Source organism: Lepidochelys kempii, chromosome 1, assembly GCF_965140285.1.
Source record: "Lepidochelys kempii isolate rLepKem1 chromosome 1, rLepKem1.hap1, whole genome shotgun sequence".
Classification (NCBI taxonomy): Eukaryota; Metazoa; Chordata; order Testudines; family Cheloniidae; genus Lepidochelys; species Lepidochelys kempii.
Window position 1 is genome coordinate 48312624 of NC_136380.1, and position 25141 is coordinate 48337764.

Here is a 25141-nt window from a genome sequence, read left to right on the forward strand (position 1 = left end):
AAATATTTTCTAGTCCTTCTGATATTTTTATCATTGCTCGTTCAAGAACATTGCTCAACAGATAATTTGTACCCTCTGTGTGCAGGCTGTCACACTGTCTGGAGTGGCTCACGGCCATGAGTACCTACCTCAGGGCAGACTGTCAAAAGCAGGGCAGACACCCCAAACTGGTGGTATGTTCTATAATTAGATTTCACCAACCCAGTAACAAACATGAACTCCTGGATCACTGTAACTGTCTTACCATGGAGTCACAGACAGTCCCCTTAGACTCTCCAGTCTATCGTGTCACCCAGACAAGCTGGACTTAGTGATAAATGATTCCAAAAATCACACAATATTCTGATTGCTTCCTGTCCTGAGAAACCAGTCACTTATGCCAGATCAGTTGGTACCCTAGATCTTACACCAAGGCCTGTAGCCAATCCTGTAATAAACTATATACAAGTTTAAACAGGAAAAAGAAATTAGTTATTTACAAGTTAAAACAAGCAAACATATGAGTTATCATCTATGATTCTGAAACATGACAGAGATGTGGTAATATGTCAATTCAAAGTGTAACCTTTTTATTTTATTTAAAGTGAATTGAGTGATGCTGTATTATACCACCATGCATTCGGCACAGGTTGCTACAGTTTCAAACTCAACAGAGTGAAATTGCCTCTGATGCTTTTCTCAAATTTGGAGGCTCTAGAAACACATGGAGTCCAAGGATAATGACCACAGACACAGTCACAAGTACAACGTCTTATCTGTGCTACAAGTTTTATTAAAGCAATAAATAAAGTTACAATTAGCCATGCATATAGAAATCCTACAAAAACCTATGCAATAATTATGGCTGTGGTCATACTCACATCCTCAGAGATATTCTAAGGTCCGAAGGACCTCTCAATAGATGATTGAGGAATAGTTCCTGTAGGGGTTTCCCGTGGGCTCATCCCTTAGATCTTCCCATACCCAACCCTGGGAACTCTCTTTTATATTGTAGTTCTGACCACACCTAACACTTTATGCACATGCATGAAGGTGTCAACCCTCTTCCTTATCTGTACTTCCACACCCCATGAATATTGGGGAGTTTGATTTTTCGCAGGTTTTTTGTAGTTCCTCTTATTCTCATTAGCATCTATGCATGACATGTATCCTGTGGTCCAGACAGACATTTAAAGATGTTACAATCAGGTGTCTACTGCCTTGGACAATGCATTTCAGTCTATTGCAATCCATTTTTCTGTGACATCACTATTTGGCACATCTTTGGCAGTAATCCTGTGACTTTATGGGCACAGAGTTATTCCTAGGTCACTCATTCATGTCCAGCATTCTTAAACCTATGTCCTAGTGTGGCTAAGCTAAAGACTTACAGGTCTCAGCCTGTAGGCCTTGTGTTCCAGCCATGCTTTACTTATACACCCACTACACACTTATCACACCTACATACTTATCAGTCCTATAATTCTATAATCCTACAATTTAAATCTGTTTATCATACATTAATTCTATATGAAATAGCATATAAATTGACCATAACATCACACAATATAAGGATAAATGGATGATAAAATGAACTAATTAGCTACAAAAGTGTCTTTCAGGGCAGACCCCCTGCTAACTCCTGGGGATCTCTGCCTCACTTTAGAGTCTCTGACCCTGTGAGTGCTCAAATAGCAGAGAGGACAAATTTTCTTATGCCCTGTTTTATCTTTTACATTTGGCTTTCCAGTCCATGTGAAAAGCTCCCTTGCACATAGCATTTCCAAGGTTTGATAGGGCCATTCACCAATCCCTTGTATTGTCATGTTTCTTAATGGCTCATTTAATCTTGATTCCTGTGCCTGGGCTCACAAGTTCAGAGCAAACATTTTTAAAGTTAAAAAGCAAAACTTATACAATTCCTTATAGTATGGTATACAGGCATTACAGGTGAGATTAATGTGTGCAGCAATTTACAAGCATTTCATAGAGTCTAAACACTAAATACATTCTTATAAGACTAATACCTATTTTGAACAAAACTAATATACTGTTGAGCTGTTTTGGTTTTCAGCTATGAGTTTGTCAGTTCTTAGGGCCTTGGCCAAAGCTGGCACTTGGTTTACCATTATCATGCAGGTTGTGAAGAACAATCTTATTTTACACAAGTTATACAGGAGAGTCTTGTTATGATGCAGAGTCCGCAGATTCATAGATTTGATTTTTTTTTTTTTGAAGCCAGAAGGGACCATTAGATCATCTAGTCTGACCTGCTGTATATCACAGGCCATTATATCCATTACTCATGTATTTAGCCCAATAAACAAAAGCAGGCTGTTTTACACAACGTAAAAGCAATTAATATAAAAATGTGTCTTTTGTTTGATGTTTTGGTATTTGAGTTGTGGCAACCAAAGAAGTTCCAAACTCTGCTGGAGAGGTGTTTCTTCAGGTTTGGGGAGTGGAACCAGCTTGGAACTATGTTCTTGTTTGTTCATGTTATGCTTTACATCATAGACTTGGTCTTGGGAGGGAGTGTGTGGTTCCTCTTAGGGCACTGAACTGCAAATGTGTAGGATGGAAACTGTCCATCAGTCAGGATGATAGCCATAGAAATAGATGACCCAGAAGTCATTTTGTATTTTTCAGCTATGTCTGGGAACCCTGAGAGCAAACGACAGATGTTCATGGTTATGGAATGAGTTAATAAAAAGATGTCCAAGCCAAGTGCTAACTGACAACAGTATGATTGTCATATTTCTTTGTCTCGGGGCTTATGGGGTTTTTCCCTCCCCCATTTATGTTGCCTCGCCTCAGTCAGTCCTTAAATAACCAATGCATGTGAAAAAGATTTGTACCTGGTTCACTTAAAAATTCAGATAATCTAATTTCTTCACATTGGGCCCATAGGCATAGGCAGTTCTGAGCACCCACAAATCTCATTGGGTAGGCAATGGGAGATGTGAGTGTTCACCTCTCAAGAGCCCTGATTCAGCAAAGCAGGTAAGCACATGCAGAATTAGGACCAGAGTTAGGTTCCTCCAATCTGTTCCTACTCCTAGAAAAGTCAATAGCAGTACTCCAATTGACTTCAGGGGATATAGGAGCAGGCTCTTTTATTCAGTGCAAATAACTGAATGAAATGACTTCAATATACAAAGCAGTATTCATATACCACAAAGTAGTGTGATACAGCAAGTTTCTCCTTTATTTAAGCATCACAGAAAGCTGAAAATAGTGCTGAAAATAGTCCAAATTAATTCATGGTCCATACTTCCCTTAATTTTTCATCTTAAAATATCCAGTACTGTTACCTGGAACTCCACATATGATGAAATCAAATGAAAGTCCTTACATCTATTTCAGTTTCTTAAGCGTCTCATTTGCTCTAGCCAAATGAGTAAAACATACTAAAACTACTCCCTTAAGCAAGCTTATAAAACCCCTACCTAATCTACCTAGCCCATGTAGATTTCAATTATTCCATTCTTTGCTTGTTGAGATCCCTTTCACACTTACTCCTAAGAGACTCGGAGGACAGGTTGACAAATATTTAGAATTGGTTTAGTGCATTGGGGGAGGGATAGCTCAGGGGTTGGAGCATTGGCCTGCTAAACCCAGGGTTGTGAGCTCGATCCTTGAGGGGGCCATTTAGGGATCTGGGGCAAAAATTGGGGATTAGTCCTGCTTTGAGCAGGGGGTTAGACTAGATGACCTCCTGAGGTCCCTTCCAACCCTGGTATTCTATGATTCAATGCACAGTCAACCTGTAGAACTCTTTGCTAGAGGATGTTGTGAAGGCCAAGACTATAACACAGTTCAAAAAAGAACTAGATACATTCATGGAGGATAGGCCTATCAATGGCTATTAGCCAGGATGGGCAGGGATGGTGTTCCTAGCCTCTGTTTGCCAAAAGCAGGGAATGGGTGACAAGAGATGGATCGCTTGATGATTACCTGTTCTGTTCATTCCCTCTGGGGCACCTGCCATTGGCCGCTATTGGAAGACAGGATACTGGGCTAGATGGACATTTGGTCTGACCCAGTATGGCTGTTCTTATGTTATTTCAGAGCAGTTTCTTGCTGGTTTTGGTGAAGCTTTATTTCAGTTGCAATTATACTTTTTTTGACCACCTAATTTATAGTAATGTAATAACACTTCCATCCAGTGACCTCAGTGCATAGTAAAGTATTAATGAACAACACTGCTGTGAGTCAGACAAGTATTCTTACCCACAGTTTGCAAAGAGGTAAATGAAGTACAGAATGGTTAATGGCCCATCTACAGAACAATATTCATGAATGTTAATTTCAGACAAAAAATACCCCAGCAGTCTGACTTCACCAGATGGTGGACACACACAATCTGGAGTAAGTCAAACTGACACAGTGACAACAACAGCTCCCATAATTCATAAACACAAAGTTCTTTTAAATCCCATCAAGATCTTATTTTCTAAGGAGTAGCTCACAACTGGAAAATGTTCCTAGTTTAGTGTGAGAGAATTAATAATAGATCACTAATCTGTTCTGGAAGCACTGAAACCCCCTAGGTTAGAATCTTCTCAGCAGCAACATTTTGTGGTGGACTCTGAATTTCCAGCTTTTTATTTAAAAGCTTTTTGCTTTGTGTGTGTACGTTTTCCAGATCCCCTCGTTTTAGATCTTGGAGGTGGAGGGGGGAGTTGAATGCCATTGTTTGTGGCATCCTTTGCCCCTTAATGTGGGCTTTTTTACTCCCCCTCATACTGGGATTAAGCATCAGAATTAGTCTTGGGAAAGCAATAGTGATATAGAAATGAGGTTTCAGAGACTTGTTTGCTTCTTCTTTGTATCTTGTTTCCTGCCTCTCCTTCCTGGCACTTTTCTTTGTTTTATTTTGCCTGAAATTAGAAGCAGCAGCAGCAAATTAGACATTGGTGCAGACTCTGTGCCTTGATGAAATGATGAGCAGCATGTTCAACATGGTGTTCAGTTTTGAACCTCTCTTTGCCAGAACAATGTTAACAAACTGTAAGAAGTTCCAGAAAGTGAAGCTGGAAGGATTTTCTTATCAGGAAAGATCAAAATAGCTAAGTGCTGACTAATGGGAAACATGGTCAACTAAAGGGTTCTGAAAATAGTAAACCCCAGTGGGATTGGGAGGAGGGATTTTTTTACCATAATAAAAAGGTTATAATAAATAGGACTAATGGCATGTAATGAAGAAAGAAAATTATAAAAATTTATAAAATGACTATTGGGAGAAATTTCCTGAGGATGACAGTTATTAGTACCTAATCTGCAGGAGGTAGTGGGAACCAAGATGTCTAGGATATTTTCAAATTTATCAGCTGTTTCGGTGAGTATGTTCTTTTTCAGGGTGTACTGTTGGTGCTACTAATGTTGAGCAGCAGATGAAAAAAATAAAGGACCGTGGGAAAGATTCAAAAGCAAGAAAAGGGCAGGTGATACCTAGAATCCCTCCAAAGAGAGCTGAGGGAGATCAGACTGTGTTTCAAGTCTACAAAGGAGTAAAAACATTTGCATTCTGTAAAAAAAACAACCTCATAGTGACAGGCGGAATGGATCGAATCATTCGGATGTGGAACCCTTACATGTCTGGGTAAGAGATGGTTACAATACTCACTGAAAGACTCTGTTATGAAGGGCTTTGTAACTACACATTACTGATGAGTAATTCTTACTGTCTAGTGAATTGCCCTGTTAATAGGCATCAGCTAAGTGCATTGAGGAGACAATCACAAATGTCCTGGAAATATGCGTGAGTTTACAGAATGGCTCTGCTGCACTGTTGATAATATCAGCACGCACACATGCATGCAGCAAAATCATTCCCATAAGTTTAATTATTTTCTATAAATATAAAAATTCATGGATTATCCTCTGTTTTTTATCTAAGATTGATTTGAGATTTTGCTTGTGCCTAAGACCCCAGTCCTGCGATATCTCTGCCCACATGGATCTCATTGTATAATTGAGGTCTAGGAATCCATTTGGCGCATTAACATCTTATGAAAAGCTGAACTCTGCAAGCAGATACTATTGTTTCATGTACATCACTCCAAGTGCCTGATACTGGAAAACTGCTCTGTTTATGTGTGGGGTTTTTTTGTTTGTTTTGTTTTTTGGTGAGAAAACCCAAAATACAATTCCCACCAAACATACAACTAGTAGCAGATTCCAGCCCATTTATTTTTACTTTGTTTTATAAAAAGCGATCAATTTGAAACCGCTTAATATTGAACTGTTCTTATTAAATTTCAGCCGACCAACAGGCATGCTCAGAAGCCACACAGCGCCAGTCTGTTACCTCTCCATAGCTGCAGAAGATGCGAAAATATTTTCCATATCCACAGACAACACTATTAAGGTCTCATTGTGTATAGCAAGTGTCTGATATCCTACCCCAGTTCTCTTTTTTGTTTTCGTGGAAATAAATATAAATAATGTTCAATCTAATAAACATGAACACATACATAATAGTACAGTATAGAAATGTAGGGCCTGATCTAATTCTCACTGAAGTCAATAGAAAAGACTCCAACTGAAATTAAAGTTGGATCTGGCCCTTAGACAGATCAATGTACAGAGCAATTCCAGCAAGTACTCCTATGAGTCAACAGTCTCTTAGGTTTTCAGTTCAGTTGTATTAAATGCATTTGTTGCTAAATGTTTCACAAATTATGATAAAACTTTTAACAAGGATCTAGTACTCTGAAGTTTTTAAAGTGTTGTTCTACTTTAGAAAGTGACTTTGTGTTTTGTTTTTTAATTTAGGGATCTTGCTTCTATGGTATTTTCTCTAGGATAGAAAAGGAGTACTTGTGGCACCTTAGAGACTAACCAATTTATTTGAGCATAAGCTTTCGTGAGCTACAGCTCACTTCATCGGATGGGAAATAACAATAAATTGGTTAGTCTCTAAGGTGCCACAAGTACTCCTTTTCTTTTTGCAAATACAGACTAACACGGCTGTTACTCTGAAACCTGTCTCTAGGATAGGTATTTCTGTTTCTTCCTTTGCTGAAATCTCCCGAACCAGGCATATATTACATGTGTGTATTACACAAAAAAACAACCACCATACATTAAAATAATATGATGAAAGTTGGAAATGCTGGAATTAAGGTTTTCTCATGCAACCTGAATTTGGGCTCTCCTGCACAGGCAGACTAGTTTAAATACACATACTATTTTTCCCACAGTTCTTTTGCCTCATTCAGTGCACAGAATGGATAGTGCTCACTTAATGAGAAGCTATCAAATATTCTGCTTTCTTCTTGTTCAACCCAGGGCCTCATTAATTCTGGCATTTTCCTAACTTTTGAGTGCTTGACTTTGCAACCTTGTAATGTGGATTTTTGTGTGTAATTTCTTAGGTTTTCAAAAAGCTAACTGAAAAAAACCTGAAACTCTGTCACATGAAATCATACTGACATTTGCATGGGTCATCAGCAGGGGTGGAACTTGATCCACCGCACAGACCTCTACCATTTGAGCTAACAGGACAACTGGTAGCAGTAGTAGGTTGTCATCATCTGTGTAGACAAGCACTACAGGAGAATGGGACACTTTCCCAGTGTGTGACCGACTCAGGGATCTTGGGCTCCATTCAAGCTTTGACGGGGAGTGTGCTCTAGTGATACAGACTCTTCTGTGCATTCCCCTGAAGTGTGACCCCGTCTGCCCCATTCCCTTCAATTTATCCCTGTCCCAGTCCTGTCTGTTCCATACCCCAGGCTTCTCATCCCTTTCCAAGTCCCATTCTCCTAGCATAGCCAGTCCCAGTCTCCACTCCTCAGATTTCTCATCCCACCCCCAGTCTTCTTGCCTAGCAAGTCCTACTCTCACTCCTCTGCACTGCCTGCCACCATCTTCCCCGTGGCCCCAGCAACATTTCATCCCCAGTCTCCTTGACAAGCCAGTCCCCTACTCCTGGATCTCTCCAGTTCCAGTTTCTATAAGTCCCAGCTCCTTGTCACATTCTACTTCTCCCAAGCCCCAATAGGTTAATCTTTTGTCCCCTCTGTATTTGAATCAGGCAGCTTCCTCTTCCATGCTGCCTGGGCCCAGCAGGGTGTCACGGTCTCCCTGCTCTAAGTCTAGGTGCTCAGACCCAGCAGGGCCCACAGCAGCCAAGAGCTGCAGTTGCAGGGAAAGTCTTACTTAGCCCTGGGCTAGAGCATGCCCAGGGTGGGTGGAATCTTCAGGGAGATTAGCTGCTAAAATTAATCTCTGTTTAGCATGTGCGAACTGTGATTTTTTTTTTTTTTTAAAAAGAAGGCTTATAACTTTGCCAAATTTGGCAGACTTTCACAGGGATGGCAAAAAGCACATCCCTGACACAAAAGCCCAGCCCCTTGCTAAATCTAAAGAATACCTTTTCCAAAGTATGGAGGAGCTAGAGCTTTCCAAAGACAAGTTTGATAGATTTTTTTTAACATGAGTAAAGCACATTTTTTTTTACCCTTGTTCTCAGAAACTGCTGAACCATTTTGGCTGAAATTTTCCAAAATATTTAGCTTAATGCAGACACTCAGCATGGAAAACTTTAACTCAAGTGGTTAAAATTTGCTAAAATAAGTCACTGAAAACAGGGTCTTATAATGGAAAGGGTTGAGCAACCTTAATAATAGGCAGTTCTACCAACTCTGTCTATAGTAATAATATTAGCTTTTGCACTTCTTCCAGTGTATGACTTCAATATTAAGTTTATGTTTCTGACTGCTATATTAGCAAGCACTATTATATTATTATTTTTAATTACCTATTTAATCTCCAGTGGCATGTCTTTAGAACTCTACTCCACACTTTATAATCACAGACATCTTCTGGTGTTTGTGTGGGTCTTTTGTGTTTCCAGAGGATTCCACTGTTTTTCTCCAAGTTTGTACCTCATTTGAACCATGTATGTGTACAACCATTGTGAGCACCTTTTCTGTTTGATTAACTTATTAATTGCCCCTAATTTAAAATTTTATTCAGAATTTGTAAAAACACGATGCAGGGGTTGACTTGTTTTATAAATGTAAATTATTGTTCATCATTTTCCATTATACCATATGTGCCAAATTCATCCTTAGTGTGTATCCATTGAAGTCAGTAAACATACACTGAAGATTAATTTAGATATAGGGCTAAATTAATCTCTGGTATATTTCCACTGACTTCACTGGGTATATACTAAGGATGAATTACGCATACTTGGTATGAAGGAAAATCACAAACAGTAGCCTACAGTTATATAGCACCTTTCATCTCAGAGCACTTTCACCAAGTATGGGCTAGAGTCAGTGGAAAGACTCTCAGGATTAGACCTATAAAGCTACTTAGGTGCCTAAATCCAACACTTAGGTGCCACTGACGTTTTCAAAACCACCACTCAGCTGCTGCCTAACCCTGCAGGTGCCTAAAGTCCACTAGCTGTCTAAGTTTCGACCAGTGGGTATGCACAAAAAGGGGCCTGAGTCCTGATGCTGCACCACAGCTAACTAGCTGCTTAGAGCCCTTGTTTGTGCCTAAGCCCAGTGGGATTCTTAGACTAGCATGTGCGTGTTGTATATAATACCCAATAGTCTTGTGGTTTGGGCACTCACCTAGGAGGTAGGTGACCTGAGTTCATGTCCCTGCTCTACCTGATTCACATTATAGACTTGAACCTGGGTTTTACGTATTCCAAGGGAATAACATAACCACCAGGCTATGGGGTATCCTGGCATTGGTCTCTCTCAATCGCCCCTCTTGAAGCAGCTCCACTTTGTATAGCTAATTAATTATTCACTGGAGCAGAGACTTGAACCTGAGTCTCCTACATCTCAGGTGAGTGCCCTTGCCTCTGGTCTATAGAGTCAATCTCTCTGGCCCTGTGAGTATGTATGTATGTATTTATACAAAGAGGAACGGCTCCAACAGGAGAGATGGAGATGGAGAGGATAATCTATCTTGTGGTAGCTGTTCCCTTCTGTGGAAAAGTAACACAGCATTTTTAGGGTAAGTAATTCGTTGCTTACTTCCCTTCTCTGATTCTAAAATACCCAGAGACCCTGGTCTAGCAGCGTTGTGTTGGGGGTACTGTTGGTCAGGGTCTAACCTTCCAGTGTATGTGCCATGCATAAATACTTGACCTGGGTGAGAAGGGAAGCATAGCAGTGTAATTTTAGAATTGCATGAGGACGAGTGTCTGACAATCGAGTACAACCCTACTAATTTTTGTTCTGTTTGTGTAACATCTTTTCCTGCAGATCTGGGATACTGTAGACCAGACCTGTTTATTTACAGCCTGTTCAAAAACCAGTGGAATTAAGGGAGAGCTCACTGCTTGCCACTACATCCCAGGCATCAGATCGCTTTGTGTTGCTGCGGATACACTTGCTCTTCTTCATCTAAGATTAAGGTACATGGCAAGCTCATTTGAGTTTGAGGGGTTTTGAGCCTCTTCAGCTGTTGTTCAAAAGTTCAACAGGTGGGAGGTTTGTGCGTGTGGGAAACCTAGAGCATATGAAATATAATTGGAGAAGTTTGCCCTCTGTGGGAACAGGGTAGCGTAGATCCCTGTCCCCTCCTTTCTTATCTACCCTCAGGCTTTCACTATAACAGCTGCTGGTGCAGTGGGACTGGTAGCAGCACAAGTGGGAATTATTTGCAAAGATTCCCTAGAGTTTGGTCTAATAGATGCAGGCAGACTAATAATGGGATGGGTGTGGAGACCAAAGGCCTCCCTCTTTCTTCCCACCGCTATCAGTATCTTTAAATTAAATTCACAGCATCGCTTTTCCCCTTTTGGAAGATGTACTGAGGAAATAGCATAGAAATGCTTAATGCTGTTGTACTTTCTCCAACTCTTGTAGAGTCTGGTTAATATATGGTGCATTGCTTTGGTTTGTTTTTCCATGAGACAGGCCTCCTCCAGAGCCCCACTTGATCGTGTCTCATAAGGAGCCCGTTCTGTGCTGCAAATACAACAAAGAGTTCAGGCACGTGGTGAGCTGCTCAGAGGGATCTGTAAGTGAAAACTATACCACATAAAGGCAATGTAGTTGCTGACACAACTCCATGTGCCTGTCTAATCTATTGTATGTAATCTGTGCCTTTTTAACACACCCATCACTAGAGCTGGTCAGAGATTTTCCAGTGAAACAGCTCTGTCAGAAAATGCTAGTTCTTTAAACCCCAAATGTTTCATGAAAGCAAGTCAGGTTCGACAAACTTTCTGTGAATCAACCTGCCTGGTTCCCTGTCAGCTTGCCTTGTGGGCTGCTGCAGGGCTATGCTACGTGGACTGCCCGGGGCCAGAAACTCCAGGCTTCCAGGATCCATAGTTTCAGAGCCACCCTGTCATGCCAGGGCTTCCAGACTCCCTGCCATAGAGCCAGGAATCTGGAAGTCCTGGGAGACCTCGCTCTAGTCAGGACTCAGAATCTAGGTTCCGAGCTCCACAACAGGAAGCTTAGAAATCACAGGGCTTCTAGGCTCACTGGGCAAAGCTGGGACCTGAGAGGCCCTGGGACAGAAGTGGGGGAGCCAGCTGACCTCGGGTCCTGGGACACATGCTAGGGCTACCCTGGAGCCACAGACCTCAAAGTCTGGGCAGCTGCTGCCTGCAGTTGGCATTCTTGTCAATCTCACTGTTGCTGTTAGCAGTAGTGAAACTCATCACAGCAGTGACACTGACCACAATGTCAGTTGCAGTCAGCAACTGCCATCCCAGAGAGCATATTTTGTTTTGGAAATGCAGGATGTCAGAATCAGGTTTCTTTCTTCTCCAGGATTTCTGGTACACAGGAAACGTCAAAAATTCTGGATTCTGGAAATTTGGAATTTAATCAAGTTTGAAAATGTTGCAATTTCTCACGAACCAGAAAGCCCAAGTTTCAAGCAGCTCTACCCAGTGTAGCTAATCGCCAATCTGTAAAATATTTTAAAGGCAATAAATCAAGTCATGTAAGCTACAGTGACATCTTCAGAAGAACTTCACATATTTTTGAGAAGAGGCATATGTTACTTAGGGCTTGTCTTCACGTACAGCGCTGCAGCTGCACCACTGTAGCACTTGAGTGAAGATGTTACTATGCCAACAGGAGAGCTTCTCCCATCAGAGTAGTTAATCCACCTCACTGAGAGGCAATAGCTACACTAGGAGTTAGGTCACCCCAATATGCGTCTTTCTAGAGTCAGTATTTCTTTTTTCTCTCTCAAACACTGAGCCCGTGAGAGGCATAAGTGCTTAGGTCGATGTAGTTAGGTCAACACAGTATCAGTGTAGCTTACATCGGCTGTTGCTGCCTTCCAGAAGCCATTCTACATTGCCCCACACGGACAGTTAATCAGTGCAAGTGCTCCTGGTGAGGATATGCACTGCCAACATAAGGAGCATAGCGTGGACATGCAAAGGAGATTTAATTACTGCCTTTGCTGTACATTGACGTGACTTAGGTCGTCTTAATTTTGTCCTGAGTAAATCTGGATACTGATTAAAGAGATGGTAATCCAGGCAGTCACGTTGAGTAGTGCTATATAAATTTCTTCATGCATCCGTGCCAATCCAGGATAGGTAGATACTTGGCAGACATCACATTGGTATCTAGGCACCTTACAAGGCTCATTTTGAGACACTGAAGATCTCAGTAAAGGAGATCAAATAATAGGCTCTCCTGCTGCCTGCAGCGACACCATTCAGCTAAAAAAAAAAAAAAAAAAAAAAAGCAGTTGGGAAAGGCTGGACTGAAGGGGGTAAAATGGAAAAATCCTGCTACTTTTCGGACTCCTTCAATCACTATTTGTTTGCTTGTCTTTTAAAAGGTGGTTAAAGTGTGGGATTTTGAAACAGGAAAGCATTTATTTGAGTTTAGTGGTGCTCATGGAGGTGCTGCAATCACCTGTTTGACCTTTGATGTCAGTGGAAGAAGGTATGTTTCTTTTTATGTCTATTTAAAGCTATATATATAATTGTTGGCACATGTGGGAAATATATTGAATTTTAATCCCATTTTAGGTTAATTACAGGAGGAAGAGATGGATGCTTGAAAATATGGAATTACAACAATGGACATTGTTTGAATACTTTGAAAAGGGGTAAACAGCATGTTTAAAAATATTTGAAAGACTGGAAAAATGTGATTTAAATTATTGAAAAGAATAAATGTTTGGTTTATTTTTCCCAACAGAAGACAAATGTGCTGAAGTCTGTGACTGCACCTACGTGGAGGTGAACAGAAGCAGGTCAGATCTTTCACAGCTTGGTGTGAAGCTTGTCCTAGGGCTAGGGAGTGATATGTATTGTGGGAATTTATATGGCAAGTGCTAGCTCTTTTCTGTAAAAAGTGATTACTGGAGCATTGGTCACACCTGTGCCACAAAAAGAACTGCAACCTCTGAAAAAATAAACATAGTGCAAATAAACAGACTTGTACAGCTATACAAAGCAGGTTACATTCTTTGATGAATGCCTATAGGGCCTTTAATGGAGCACTGGCCTGTAAGTATGGGGGCAGCCAGGCCATCTGTTGATGGGGCATGGCACAGGGGTTGCTGAGAGTTGTAGTCACCAGACAAAGCCCATGAGGAAAGGGGTCAGCGGACTAAGCAGTATGTTACTGTATGCTGGAGACTACATAATGGAATGCCCTGGTTCAGTCTGGAGAAGATAAGGGTTGACCTAAGACCCTGAGAGAAGTCCCTTCATGGGAACCTGGCAGGAGGCCTAGCGAAGATAGCCAGGAAAGGCAGCTCAAGGCGAAGGTTGTGTCCTGTCTCTTCCCAGCTTGCTGAAAGCTTCAAAGGCCTCTGGTGGTTGGGACCAAGTGTTTTGAGATACTTTGCTCTTGTTTTGAATCCTCTAGTGATGACAAAGCCAGCCCAGAAAAAAAGGGTATGACCCAAACTGCAGTTTTGGCTTTATTTTACCTTCCCTGGCTAGTGTATCTGCTTACTGGCTTACAGACCCCTAGTTCTCTGAGACAGATACTGTTGCTCCGCTACTCAGTACACAGTGCTCCCATGTTATCATTTGTATTACAGTAGCATATGGAAGCCAGGACCCCAGTTGTGTTAGCCACTGTAGAAACATAATGAAAAACACAATATTGTCCTAATAGGTGCTGTCATTCCATGAAGGCAGTTCTCAGTGGATTATTTCATTAATTTTGGCAAGTTGTTTGTAACTTTCCCATTTCCTTGATGTTTAAAACAGTAATATTTAAAAAACATCTCTCTTTAAAAAAAATAACTAGTATACAAAATCAAACAGAAGAATACTGAACACTTTATTAAATCTTCTCGTAGGTATATCATAGCTGTTGGATGGGATAGAAGAATAAACATGTATTTTGTAAGTGAAAAATATATATCTAAAATGACTTAGTATAAATATAAAATTATTATTATTTTAAAACAAACACTTAAAATTTGTGTTTATTGCTTCTCATTCAAAGTAAAAAGGGGAAAAAAATCTGTTTACAGTCACTGATGTATTAACCATTTCTGTTTTGGGCTAAGATTAAAAATGTTGTCCAACACTCAACCTCCTCCGTTTAAAGGTGGGATGTAAAACTTGATCTCACTCTCTGTAGGTTGCCTAAGGTTCTATGCCCAGTAAACAAACAAAATTTCAAGGATATGATCCTGCAGAGACACAATAATGTGGGTAACTTATTCCACTGAGGGTGAAGTCCTAGTCCCATTGACTTCAGTGGCAAAACACCAGCTGACTTCACTGGGGTCAGGATTTCACCTTGAGACTAGTTCCATTTAATTCCACATGGCCACTCAGCACATAAAGTTGGGCACACATGTAAATCTTTGCAGGATCATGGCCTGGACATTTTGTCTATTTTCTGAATTCAGTACCTTAGGCAACCTGCAGGAGCAAGTAAATGCAAAATTACATTTGACAGTCATCAGTGAGCCATCCAGTTGCCCATCATCAAACACATGGCCAAATCAAAGAGCCTTTAGCAAGCAGTGCTGTTACATATACTGCTATTAATATGCAATGCATGTTTATTATAATAGTTAGCCAGATTTTAATTAAAAAATTAACTTAAATAGACATCGGAAACATGCTGTTCTCAAACCTTTTGGTTTGTTACCTATTGTTTCTAGCAATATGAAGGGCCTCATCTGCTCCCTTTTGTATCAGTGGGAATTACTTGCGTTTTAAAGCCATTTGGCTTTTGCACATGTGAGTTCAACTTCTTTTGAGCTGTACATACATACCTAGTAGGAGAACAAATCCCTGTTGGCTGAGAAAATGCTGAAAATACACCAACTTCTTCTCTTTTATCTATGTTGTTTGGAACAGGACTCTGCAGACGACCTTCATCACTTTCAGAAACCTCAGCCCTATTGGCATGATGACATAGTAAGAATCCATCTTGATTCTGTATTACAAATAAATTTCTTTTAAAAAAAAAAAAAAGTCGGATGTGATTTGACACAAAGCTGGATAAATAATTGAACATAGGATTGAACACAGATAATTAGACTTTAGTAAAGAGCAGTTTATTTGAATTCTTCCCAACATATAATTCTAGATAGATTATTTTCACACCTGAGTTTTGAGCAGACTAGAGAGGAACTAGGTAAGTGTCATACAGGTTGGAAAGGTGGAGGAAAAGGAGAGTAGTAGTTGAGGCATGAAATGATCGAGGTCTGAACAGGAGCTTTTTATGTTGGGAATGGAGAAGAATAGCTGATTTTGCAGAAGTTTTGGAATGAAAACCAGCAGAATTAGATGGCCACTTCAGTGTGAAAAGGAAAGAGGAGTAAAAAACTGACATCACGGTTGTGAGGCTAGGAGGATGGTGGGGCTGTGGATGTAATGGAGAGGGAGAGAAGATGATGATCCTGCAGGAAAGATGAGTTCGTTTTTTGACTGGTCTAGTATCTTGAGGCTTCAGTGAGACATCCAGCAGGAGATGTCAGAGAGACAGACACAGTCTGAACTGAGGATGGGGGGAAATCTGTGAGTCACCAGCAGAGATTCATAGATTCATAGATTCATAGATATTTAGGCCAGAAGGGACCATTATGATCATCTAGTCTGACCTCCTGCACAATGCAGGCCACAGAATTTCACCCACCACTCCTAAAAAAGACCTCACACCTATATCTGTGCTATTGAAGTCCTCAAATTGTAGTTTGAAGACCTCAAGGAGCAGAGAATCCTCCAGCAAGTGACCCGTGCCCCATGCTACAGAGGAAGGCGAAAAACCTCCAGGGCCTTCCAATCTGCCCTGGAGGAAAATTCCTTCCTGACCCCAAATATGGCGATCAGCTAAACCCTGAGCATATGGGCAAGATTCATCAGCCAGATACTACAGAAAATTCTTTCCCGGGTAACTTGGATCTTACCCCATCTAAAAACCCATCACAGGCCATTGGGCCTATTTACCATGAATATTTAATTACCAAAACCATGTTATCCCATCATACCATCTTCTCCATAAACTTATCGAGTTTAATCTTAAAGCAAGATAGATCTTTTGCCCCCACTACTTCCCTCGGAAGGCTATTCCAAAACTTCACTCCTCTGATGGTTAGAAACCTTCGTCTAATTTCTAATCTAAATTTCCTAGTGGCCAGTTTATATCCATTTGTTCTTGTGTCCACATTGGTACTGAGTTTAAATAATTCCTCTCCCTCTCTGGTATTTATCCCTCTGATATATTTATAGAGAGCAATCATATCTCCCCTCAACCTTCTTTTAGTTAGGCTAAACAAGCCAAGCTCCCTGAGTCTCCTTTCATAAGACAAGTTTTCCATTCCTCGGATCATCCTAGTAGCCCTTCTCTGTACCTGTTCCAGTTTGAATTCATCCTTCTTAAACATGGGAGACCAGAACTGCACACAGTATTCCAGGTGAGGTCTCACCAGTGCCTTATATAACGGTACTAAAACCTCCTTATCCCTACTGGAAATACCTCTCCTGATGCATCCCAAGACGACATTAGCTTTTTTCACAGCCATATCACATTGGCAGCTCATAGTCATCCTATGATCAACCAATACTCCAAGGTCCTTTTCCTCCTCCGTTACTTCTAGTTGATGCGTCCCTAGCTTATAACTAAAATTCTTGTTATTAATCCCTAAATGCATGACCTTACACTTCTCACTATTAAATTTCATCCTATTCCTATTACTCCAGTTTACAAGGTCATCCAGATCCTCCTGTAGGGTATCCCTGTCCTTCTCTAAATTAGCAATACCTCCCAGCTTTGTATCATCTGCAAACTTTATTAGCACACTCCCACTTTTTGTGCCCAGGTCAGTAATAAAAAGATTAAATAAGATTGGTCCCAAAACTGATCCTTGAGGAACTCCACTGGTAACCTCCCTCCAACTTGACAGTTCACCTTTCAGTAGGACCCGTTGTAGTCTCCCCTTTAACCAATTCCCTATCCACCTTTCAATTTTCCTATTGATGCCCATCTTATCCAATTTAACTAATAATTCCCCATGTGGCACAGTATCAAACGCCTTACTAAAATCTAAGTAAATTAGATCCACTGCGTTTCCTTTATCTAAAAAATCTGTTACTCTCTCAAAGAAGGAGATCAGGTTGGTTTGGCACGATCTACCTTTTGTAAAACCATGTTGTATTTTGTCCCATTTACCATTGACTTCAATGTCCTTAACTACCTTCTCCTTCAAAATTTTTTCCAAGACCTTGCATACTACAGATGTCAAACTAACAGGCCTATATTACTTGGATCACTTTTTTTCCCTTTCTTAAAAATAGGAACTATGTTAGCAATTCTCCAATCATACGGTACAACCCCTGAGTTTACAGATTCATTAAAAATTCTTGCTAATGGGCTTGCAATTTCTTGTGCCAATTCTTTTAATATTCTTGGATGAAGATTATCTGGGCCCCCCGATTTAGTCCCATTAAGCTGTTTGAGTTTCGCTTCTACCTCAGATATGGTGATGTCTACCTCCATATCCTCATTCCCATTTATCATGCTACCATTATCCCTAAGATCCTCTTTAGTCTTATTAAAGACTGAGGCAAAGTATTTGTTTAGATATTGGGCCATGCCTAGATTATCCTTGACCTCCACTCCATCCTCAGTTTTTAGTGGTCCCACTTCTTCTTTCTTTGTTTTCTTCCTATTTATATGACTATAGAACCTTTTACTATTGGTTTTAATTCCCTTTGCAAGGTCCAACTCTACTTGACTTTTAGCCTGTCTCACTTTATCCCTACATATTCTGACCTCAATAAGGTAGCTTTCCTTACTGATCCCTCCCTTCTTCCACTCCCTATATGCTTTCTGCTTTTTCTTAATTACCTCTCTAAGATGCTTGCTCATCCAGCTTGGTCTACAACTCCTGCCTATGAATTTTTTCCCCTTTCTTGGGATGCAGGCTTCCGATAGCTTCTGCAGCTTTAATTTAAAATAATCCCAGGCCTCCTCTACCTTTAAACCCATAAATTCTTCAGTCCAATCCACTTCCCTAACTAATTTCCTTAATTTTTGAAAGTCAGCCCTTTTGAAATCAAAAACCCTAGTTGCAGATTTATTTTTGTTAATCCTTCCATTCAGTTTGAACTGAATTAGCTCATGATCACTTGAGCCAAGATTATCCCCTACAACCATTTCCTCTATGAGGTCCTCATTACTCACCAAGACCAAATCTAAAATGGCATCCCCTCTAGTCGGTTCAGCAACTACTTGCTGAAGGAATCCATCAGCTATCGCATCTAGGAAAATCTGAGCCCTATTATTATTACTAGCACTCGTCCTCCAGTCTATATCTGGGAAGTTAAAGTCTCCCATGATCACGCAGTTTCCATTAGTATTTACTTTATTAAAAACATTAAAAAGGGCTCTATCCATATCCAAATTAGATCCCGGAGGTCTATAGCACACCCCAAGCACTATCCCAGGGGAGGCTCTAATAGTTTTCTTCCCCAATTTAATTGTTGCCCAGACAGACTCAGTCATATCCATTTCATCGCTTCTTATTTCTTTACATTCTATCTCATCATTGATATACAGTGCTACTCCACCACCTTTACCTTTATTTCGGTCTTTCCTAAACAGCACATACCCTTCAATACCTGTAGCCTAGTCATGACTACTATTCCACCAGGTCTCTGTTATACCTATAATATCTGGTTTCACTTCCTGCACCAGTAACTCTAGTTTCTCCATTTTGTTACCTAGGCTCCTTGCATTAGTGTACAAACATCTTAATTTTTGCTGTTTGGCCTCACTCACATTCTGTACCCTATTAGGCACGGTTAAACCTCCTTATCCCTACTGGAAAGAGAGAGAGAGAAGGTGGTAATAATTAAAGTTGTGTGAGTTGTAATCCCTGATGGGATGGGAGGAGGAAAAGCATCTGCAAATAAGATGTATGGTCCAAAAGACACTAATCTCAGTTGTTTTAAATTTCTCACCTGATGCTACGTAGGAGATTGGGCTGGAGAGATGACATAGGTTCTTGTGTGTGAGCTGCAAGAGCCAGGGGAAGTCCGTGCCTGGGTCCCTTTCTCTTGCTGAACAAAGGGAAAGGAGCAGCCTGTGTTTCTCTGATGTCATCTTTTTTCATTTAGAGCTGTGGCCACAAGGAGGATATTCTGTGTATTTCTCAGTGTCCACCTACTCTTCTTGCCACCTCCAGTTATGATGGTGAAATTATTGTTTGGAATATGATCTCAGGACACCTATACCGCAAACTTCACACGTCTTTTCCCACTCACTGTGCTGGCATAGAAGGTAAGTACTCACTAGGGAAACTATAGGGAAAACAATTCCTAAACACTTTCCAGCTTAATCCTTCATTGGAAATCTTTTCTGGAGAGATGTGGACCTTGCATGTTACAGCAAACTACTATTAGAAGTACACTTAATAAATTCAGTAGAGCAGGGAGACAGCAGGGTAGCTGTACATCAGATAAAATTATTGGAAGGTAGGGCAAAGGAGCACTGCCATACCATTGGTTTAGTTAAAGCTGTTATCGCTAACGTAATGAGCAAATCAAATAGTTTGTAGTAAATATCAAGGACAAAGGATGAAGCTGGTTATATATGTTTTCTTGATATGTTTGAGAGGGTATATATACACATATACATGAATAATTATTTGTATTACAGTAGTGTATTACAGTACCCTCCCTTGAACAGCTTATATTCTAAATAAACAACCCAAAGGAAAGCTTATTATGCTCATTTTATAGCTGGGAAACTGAGGTACAGAGCGACTAAATGACTTGCCCAAGGTTAGGCAGGGAGTCTGTGGCAGACCAGAGAATTGAACCCAGACCTTCAGAGACCGTCTACTGCCTTAGCTGCAAGGCCATCTCTTTCTTTAAGCATTACAACTAAATGAACAATTGTCCTTTGGCTACGTGCTTAAAAGTATAATAGTATTTACAAGTTCCTTCTTCTGGAAATATTGGGCCAGGTCCTCAGACCATGCTCTGTCTCCTTAACTCTGCAGAGCAGCAAAGGGGATGGAAAGCTGCCCTAATAGGGTATCTGGAGATTCCCTTGGCATGGTGGAATTCCTGATTGGTGTAACTCAATGGTTCTCAAACTTCACTGCACTGTGACCCCCTTCTGACAACAAAAGTTATTACTTTTGTTAAAAGTTATTAAGTTGTCAGGAGAGTGGACCGAAGCCTGAGCTCGCCCAAGCTCCACCACCCGAGGTGTGGGGGACAAGCCAAAATCCAAGGGTTTCAGCCCTAGGCAGGGGGCCTGTAACTTGAGCCTCACCACCCAGGGCTGAAGCCCCCTTGGGCTCTGGCTTGGACCCCGAGCAATGGGGCTTGGGCTTTGACTTTAGCTCCGGACCCCAGCAAGTCTAAGCCAGCCCTGGAGATACCATTAAAACAGGGTCGCAACCCACTTTGGGGTCCCGACTCACAGTTTAAGAACCACTGGTATAACTCATATCTGGCCTTCCTCAGTGTAAGAGGTGCATTGGGAGGTATGGTGGGGCATGGTTACAGTGCCTTTCATTCCAATGGTCCTCAACGGCCTGTTGGCCCCTAGTAGGCTATTACCGGTCAGAATCAGTTGTCCTTTCAGCAGTTCCATGGGACCTGACTATGGAACTGGTGCTTAGGAGCAGCTCCACATCACTTTCTGCCCCAACTTGACTGACCTTGGGATCGGTCAGGCTGGCAACAAGCTCCCCTGTGCTGGAGTTTGGGGCATATGTATCCTTTAATGCCATGGATAACAGGGTCAGAATTTGGCCCCAAATTGATATTCCAGTGCTTGGCCTGGCCTGTGGAAATGACCCAACTTCCCCATCCGGTTCAATCCTGTGTACATAAGAATGGTACAGAACCATTTTCTGTCATGGCTCTTTATCTAGGTTCTTGTACCATACACATCACTGGTGTCCTGCCTTAGCATGCTGCATGCTCTGCAATACTATACATTATCTTTCTAAGGTACACATATATTAATACAGCAGTGATGAGGCACATTTCCAAATGCCTTCACTCTGAAGAAATGCAAATGGGCGGCTATACACCTACCGACGTTTTCTTATTGTGTACTAAAATTCTGAGCATTCCTGAAAGTAGAAAATATTTTGAAAAATTTTCCATAGTAATTATAAAGGAATTGCTGTCGAAGAAAAAAGGCATTCTTGCCAAAACCATAATTTGTACTTTCTTCCTTTCACCATCTCACCACTAGCATCCAGATATTTTATCTAAGGTTGCATTAAATGAAAAACTACTAACATAAGGAGGGGTGGAACTTTTTAGGTGTTAAAAGAAATCTATGTAACAATTGCTTTAATTTATCATAATTAAAAATTGCACAACATATTTTATTAATAAAATACTTATGATCATTTCATTTATTTGTATTGTGGTAGTACCTATGCGCCCTCATCATGGAGCAGGACTTCACTGTGCTAGCGCATTGTACAAACACAGAACAAAAAGATGCTCCCTGCCTGAACCAAAGCATTTCCAATCTATATAGATTTCACTCAGAGTACCCACACTCTCTGACAACAGACAGTGGCTGTCACTACACATGGTAAAATCTAGAGCTGGATACAGAACAGAAATTCCATTTCATGGAGGATTTTGAAATTTCTACATTTTGTGTTCATTCTGAATTGGAACAAAACCTGAAAATTAAATCCTCCAGGAAAGAAAATTTTGATTAAAAAAATTCTCTTCAAATTTATCCAAACATTTTGTTTCAATGAAATCGAAACATTTTATTTCAGTTGACTTTTGACTTTATTATATTATAATTCTGTATTATATAATAAAATATTTTAAAATTCAAAATGGAAAATCATTTTAAAAGGAAAAATCAAAATATTTTGTTCAGAAAATGTAGAAATGTTTTTTTTAACTAATTTCCCCTTTTCTCTGTAATTTCATGAAAAATAACATGATTTTGCAAAGCGTTTTTATTTAAACTGAACTGTGTTTTTTCCCAAGGAAAACTGTTCTGTTGAAGTTTTCCCAACCAGCTTTAGTAAAAATCATCAGTGCTGATATATTTGTCATCAACACACAGAGAGGTTTAGTATGTCTCAAGCAAGTATAGACAATACATGGAGTTGTGCATTATGCCTACTTAGAGAGAGAGCAGTAGGAATTTAATTGTTATAATCTAAATATGGTGGAAAATAATACCCTGATCTCTGGAAAACCTGCAGTTACAATATAATTCTATTTTAACATTTTGGTTTTATCCTTCACTAGAGAGCAATTAAGTTGTGTTCAAGATTTAAGTAGGCTTAGAATGAACAAATCAATCTTGTTCTTCTTTTTCCTTCCCAAGCTGTAGACACAAGTATTACTCAACTCGTATTTCTGAGGACTCGCGCAGTGAAATTTGAATCAGCAGCAGCCTCTCTTATTTCCAATGGGCCTCAAGGTAGGAGTTAATAACTCTAGCGTTTATTACAATATGTTGCATTTCTAAGAAATAGGATTTTTTAAAAATGATTCATGCTACTAAATTGATTTTAAAAAATCCAGACGATTATGGTTTTTCCCGAAAAAGAGCATTAAACAATCCTTACCTTCTTTGGGACCATAACTAATTGCCGCCTTTAATCCAACTCAGTTCCCACAACACCTTGCACTCTGGAAACCAACTTCCAGCCAAGAAGAATTGAACAGCTTTCCCTTCAGAGACCGTCAACAGCTCATTCCTTAAACCTGCATAATCGTTCTAAGGCTACATCTACGCTATGAGCAAGAGGTGTGATTCCCCTCCTTGTGTGCACATAACTCACATTAGCTTCATGAGAGGTAGTGCAAGCATAAATAGTAGTGTGGGTGGCCGCAGAGCATGGGCAGCAGCAGCATGGCTCAGCCATGCCAAGTATGTACCCAGGGGGTTCAGGAGGGCTTATATTCAGCACGACTAAACGGTGCTTCCACTGCTGCTGCCCGCGCTACTGCAGCTACATTACTGTTTGCACTTGCACTAGTCCTCATCCAGCTAGCGCGAGTGTGCGTATGCAAGCACGGGAATCACACTCCCAGCGTCTACTGTAGGCATACAGCCTTTCCTATCCATCCGTACAGCTGAAACTCTCATCACGGTTCTCATCATCTTCTCTCAATTAAAGCAACATCCTTCTCTCTGGCCTTGACAAATGCAGTCTTGCCCTGCTCAGATCCATTCAAAATACTGCTTCAAAGGTAATTTCCTAGTACATCGCTGTGATCATGTCACTCCTCTTTGCTTTCCTCCACTAGCCCCCGCTTCTCTGTTGCATCAAACATAATCTGCTTGCATTCACTTTCAAGGCTCTTCACAGTCTGTCCCCACATTGCCTGTCCCCTCTCATTTACTGTTGAGATATCAGCTCCCACCTCTGATTGGCCCATGGGAGAACCTCCATTGCCCACTTGCTGAATTTTCAAATAATCACCTTCATGCTTTCCTCATGGTGCCCCTCACACTTAGGAGAAGTTCCCTGTAAACATCTACAAAGCTACGTCCTCCAAAATCCTCCTTTGTCATGATGCCTACAAAAATGTTGACCATGGTTAGGCCACTGATGTGCTGAGACCACAGCCTGTCATGTTGACCAGTATTGTCTCATTGTTTCCTTGTACTCCTCTGTCTGTCTCTGTCTCTTGTCCTTTGTTATATACTTAGATTGTAAGCTCTTTGGAGCAGGGACTGTTCTGTGTTTGTACTGTGCTTAGTACAATGGAGTCCTGGTACTTGACTTGGGCTCCTGAGGTGCTACAATAATACAAATAATTAATAACTAATTACTGTTGTGTTATGCAGCACAACCTCTGGGACCTTTGCAGTGATCCCATATGCTGCCAGTAAGCTGCCCCAGAATAGAATTTAGGACTACTCTATGGCAGGATTCTCTAACCATTTTTGTATCACTTGGATTGATGCTTCCTCTTGTTTTTGCAATCACATTACATCCCTATAGCAATTACAGCAATTGCTTACATGGAAGACTAATACCGAGGAAAGTACTTACACTGAACTGAAAGAAGCTAAAAATATATTATAGCTAGAAATGAGGAGGCAGAACCAGCACTGCGTGAATGGCTAGCTCACTGTAGATCAAGTGCCCTGTGGGGGAGAGACCTCGATATTGATGATAAAATTATTATGCCTTTTTTCATAAGTCATAACAAACTTGTTTGCATCTTTTCTGAACATTAAGATATAGCTACGCGCATGTTATAGCTAGGATGCTTGGAAATATAACGATACAGTATACTCCTGATTATCCGAATAGCATGGGCGACACGGATTTTATCCGGATAGCTGGGAGGTGGGATAATTGAGAAGGCGGCAGGAGCAGCAGCACAGGGAGCCCTCTGCAGTGCCACTGTCCCAGCCCTGCTCACCCACAATTCTGGATGCCTGTGAAGTAGCGATCAGTTGAAAAAGGAGTGTTTATGAAACAGAAGTTCAGCAGGAAAGAAGTAACCCTCTTTCTGTGAGCTTGCTGAAAAATCTGTATTATTTCTGGGCCACCACCTGCAGCACTGACCTGCCAAAGGGTGCCGCTGCAGAAGAGAGAAGATCCACCTTATAGTGCCCAACGAAGGTGTTCGGTGTAGACCCGGGCGGGGTCTCAACTTTTTTCTTTCTGAGGCCCCCCCACAGTAGGCTGTAAAAACTCCACGGCACACCTGTGCCATTACAACTTTTTTTCTGCCAGGATGGCATGT

At 40.8% G+C, this 25141-nt stretch overlaps 1 protein-coding gene across 2 annotated transcripts in view; it reads left to right on the plus strand.

Moving 5' to 3' along the window:
- The window catches only part of LOC140910415 (cilia- and flagella-associated protein 337), a 75175-nt gene that overhangs the window by 42029 nt on the left and 8005 nt on the right, over positions 1-25141 (plus strand). For both annotated transcript variants that reach the window (XR_012158578.2, XM_073341210.2), the window contains exons 13-23: positions 5341-5584; positions 6247-6352; positions 10224-10375; positions 10881-10983; positions 12781-12887; positions 12974-13053; positions 13146-13200; positions 14263-14308; positions 15281-15340; positions 19544-19706; positions 22758-22853. Coding sequence is in view for 1 of the 2 variants with exons in the window: in XM_073341210.2 (XP_073197311.1) it covers positions 5341-5584; positions 6247-6352; positions 10224-10375; positions 10881-10983; positions 12781-12887; positions 12974-13053; positions 13146-13200; positions 14263-14308; positions 15281-15340; positions 19544-19706; positions 22758-22853 (1212 nt within the window). In the remaining variant the exon portion in view is untranslated. The remainder of the gene's footprint in view (positions 1-5340; positions 5585-6246; positions 6353-10223; positions 10376-10880; positions 10984-12780; positions 12888-12973; positions 13054-13145; positions 13201-14262; positions 14309-15280; positions 15341-19543; positions 19707-22757; positions 22854-25141) is intronic.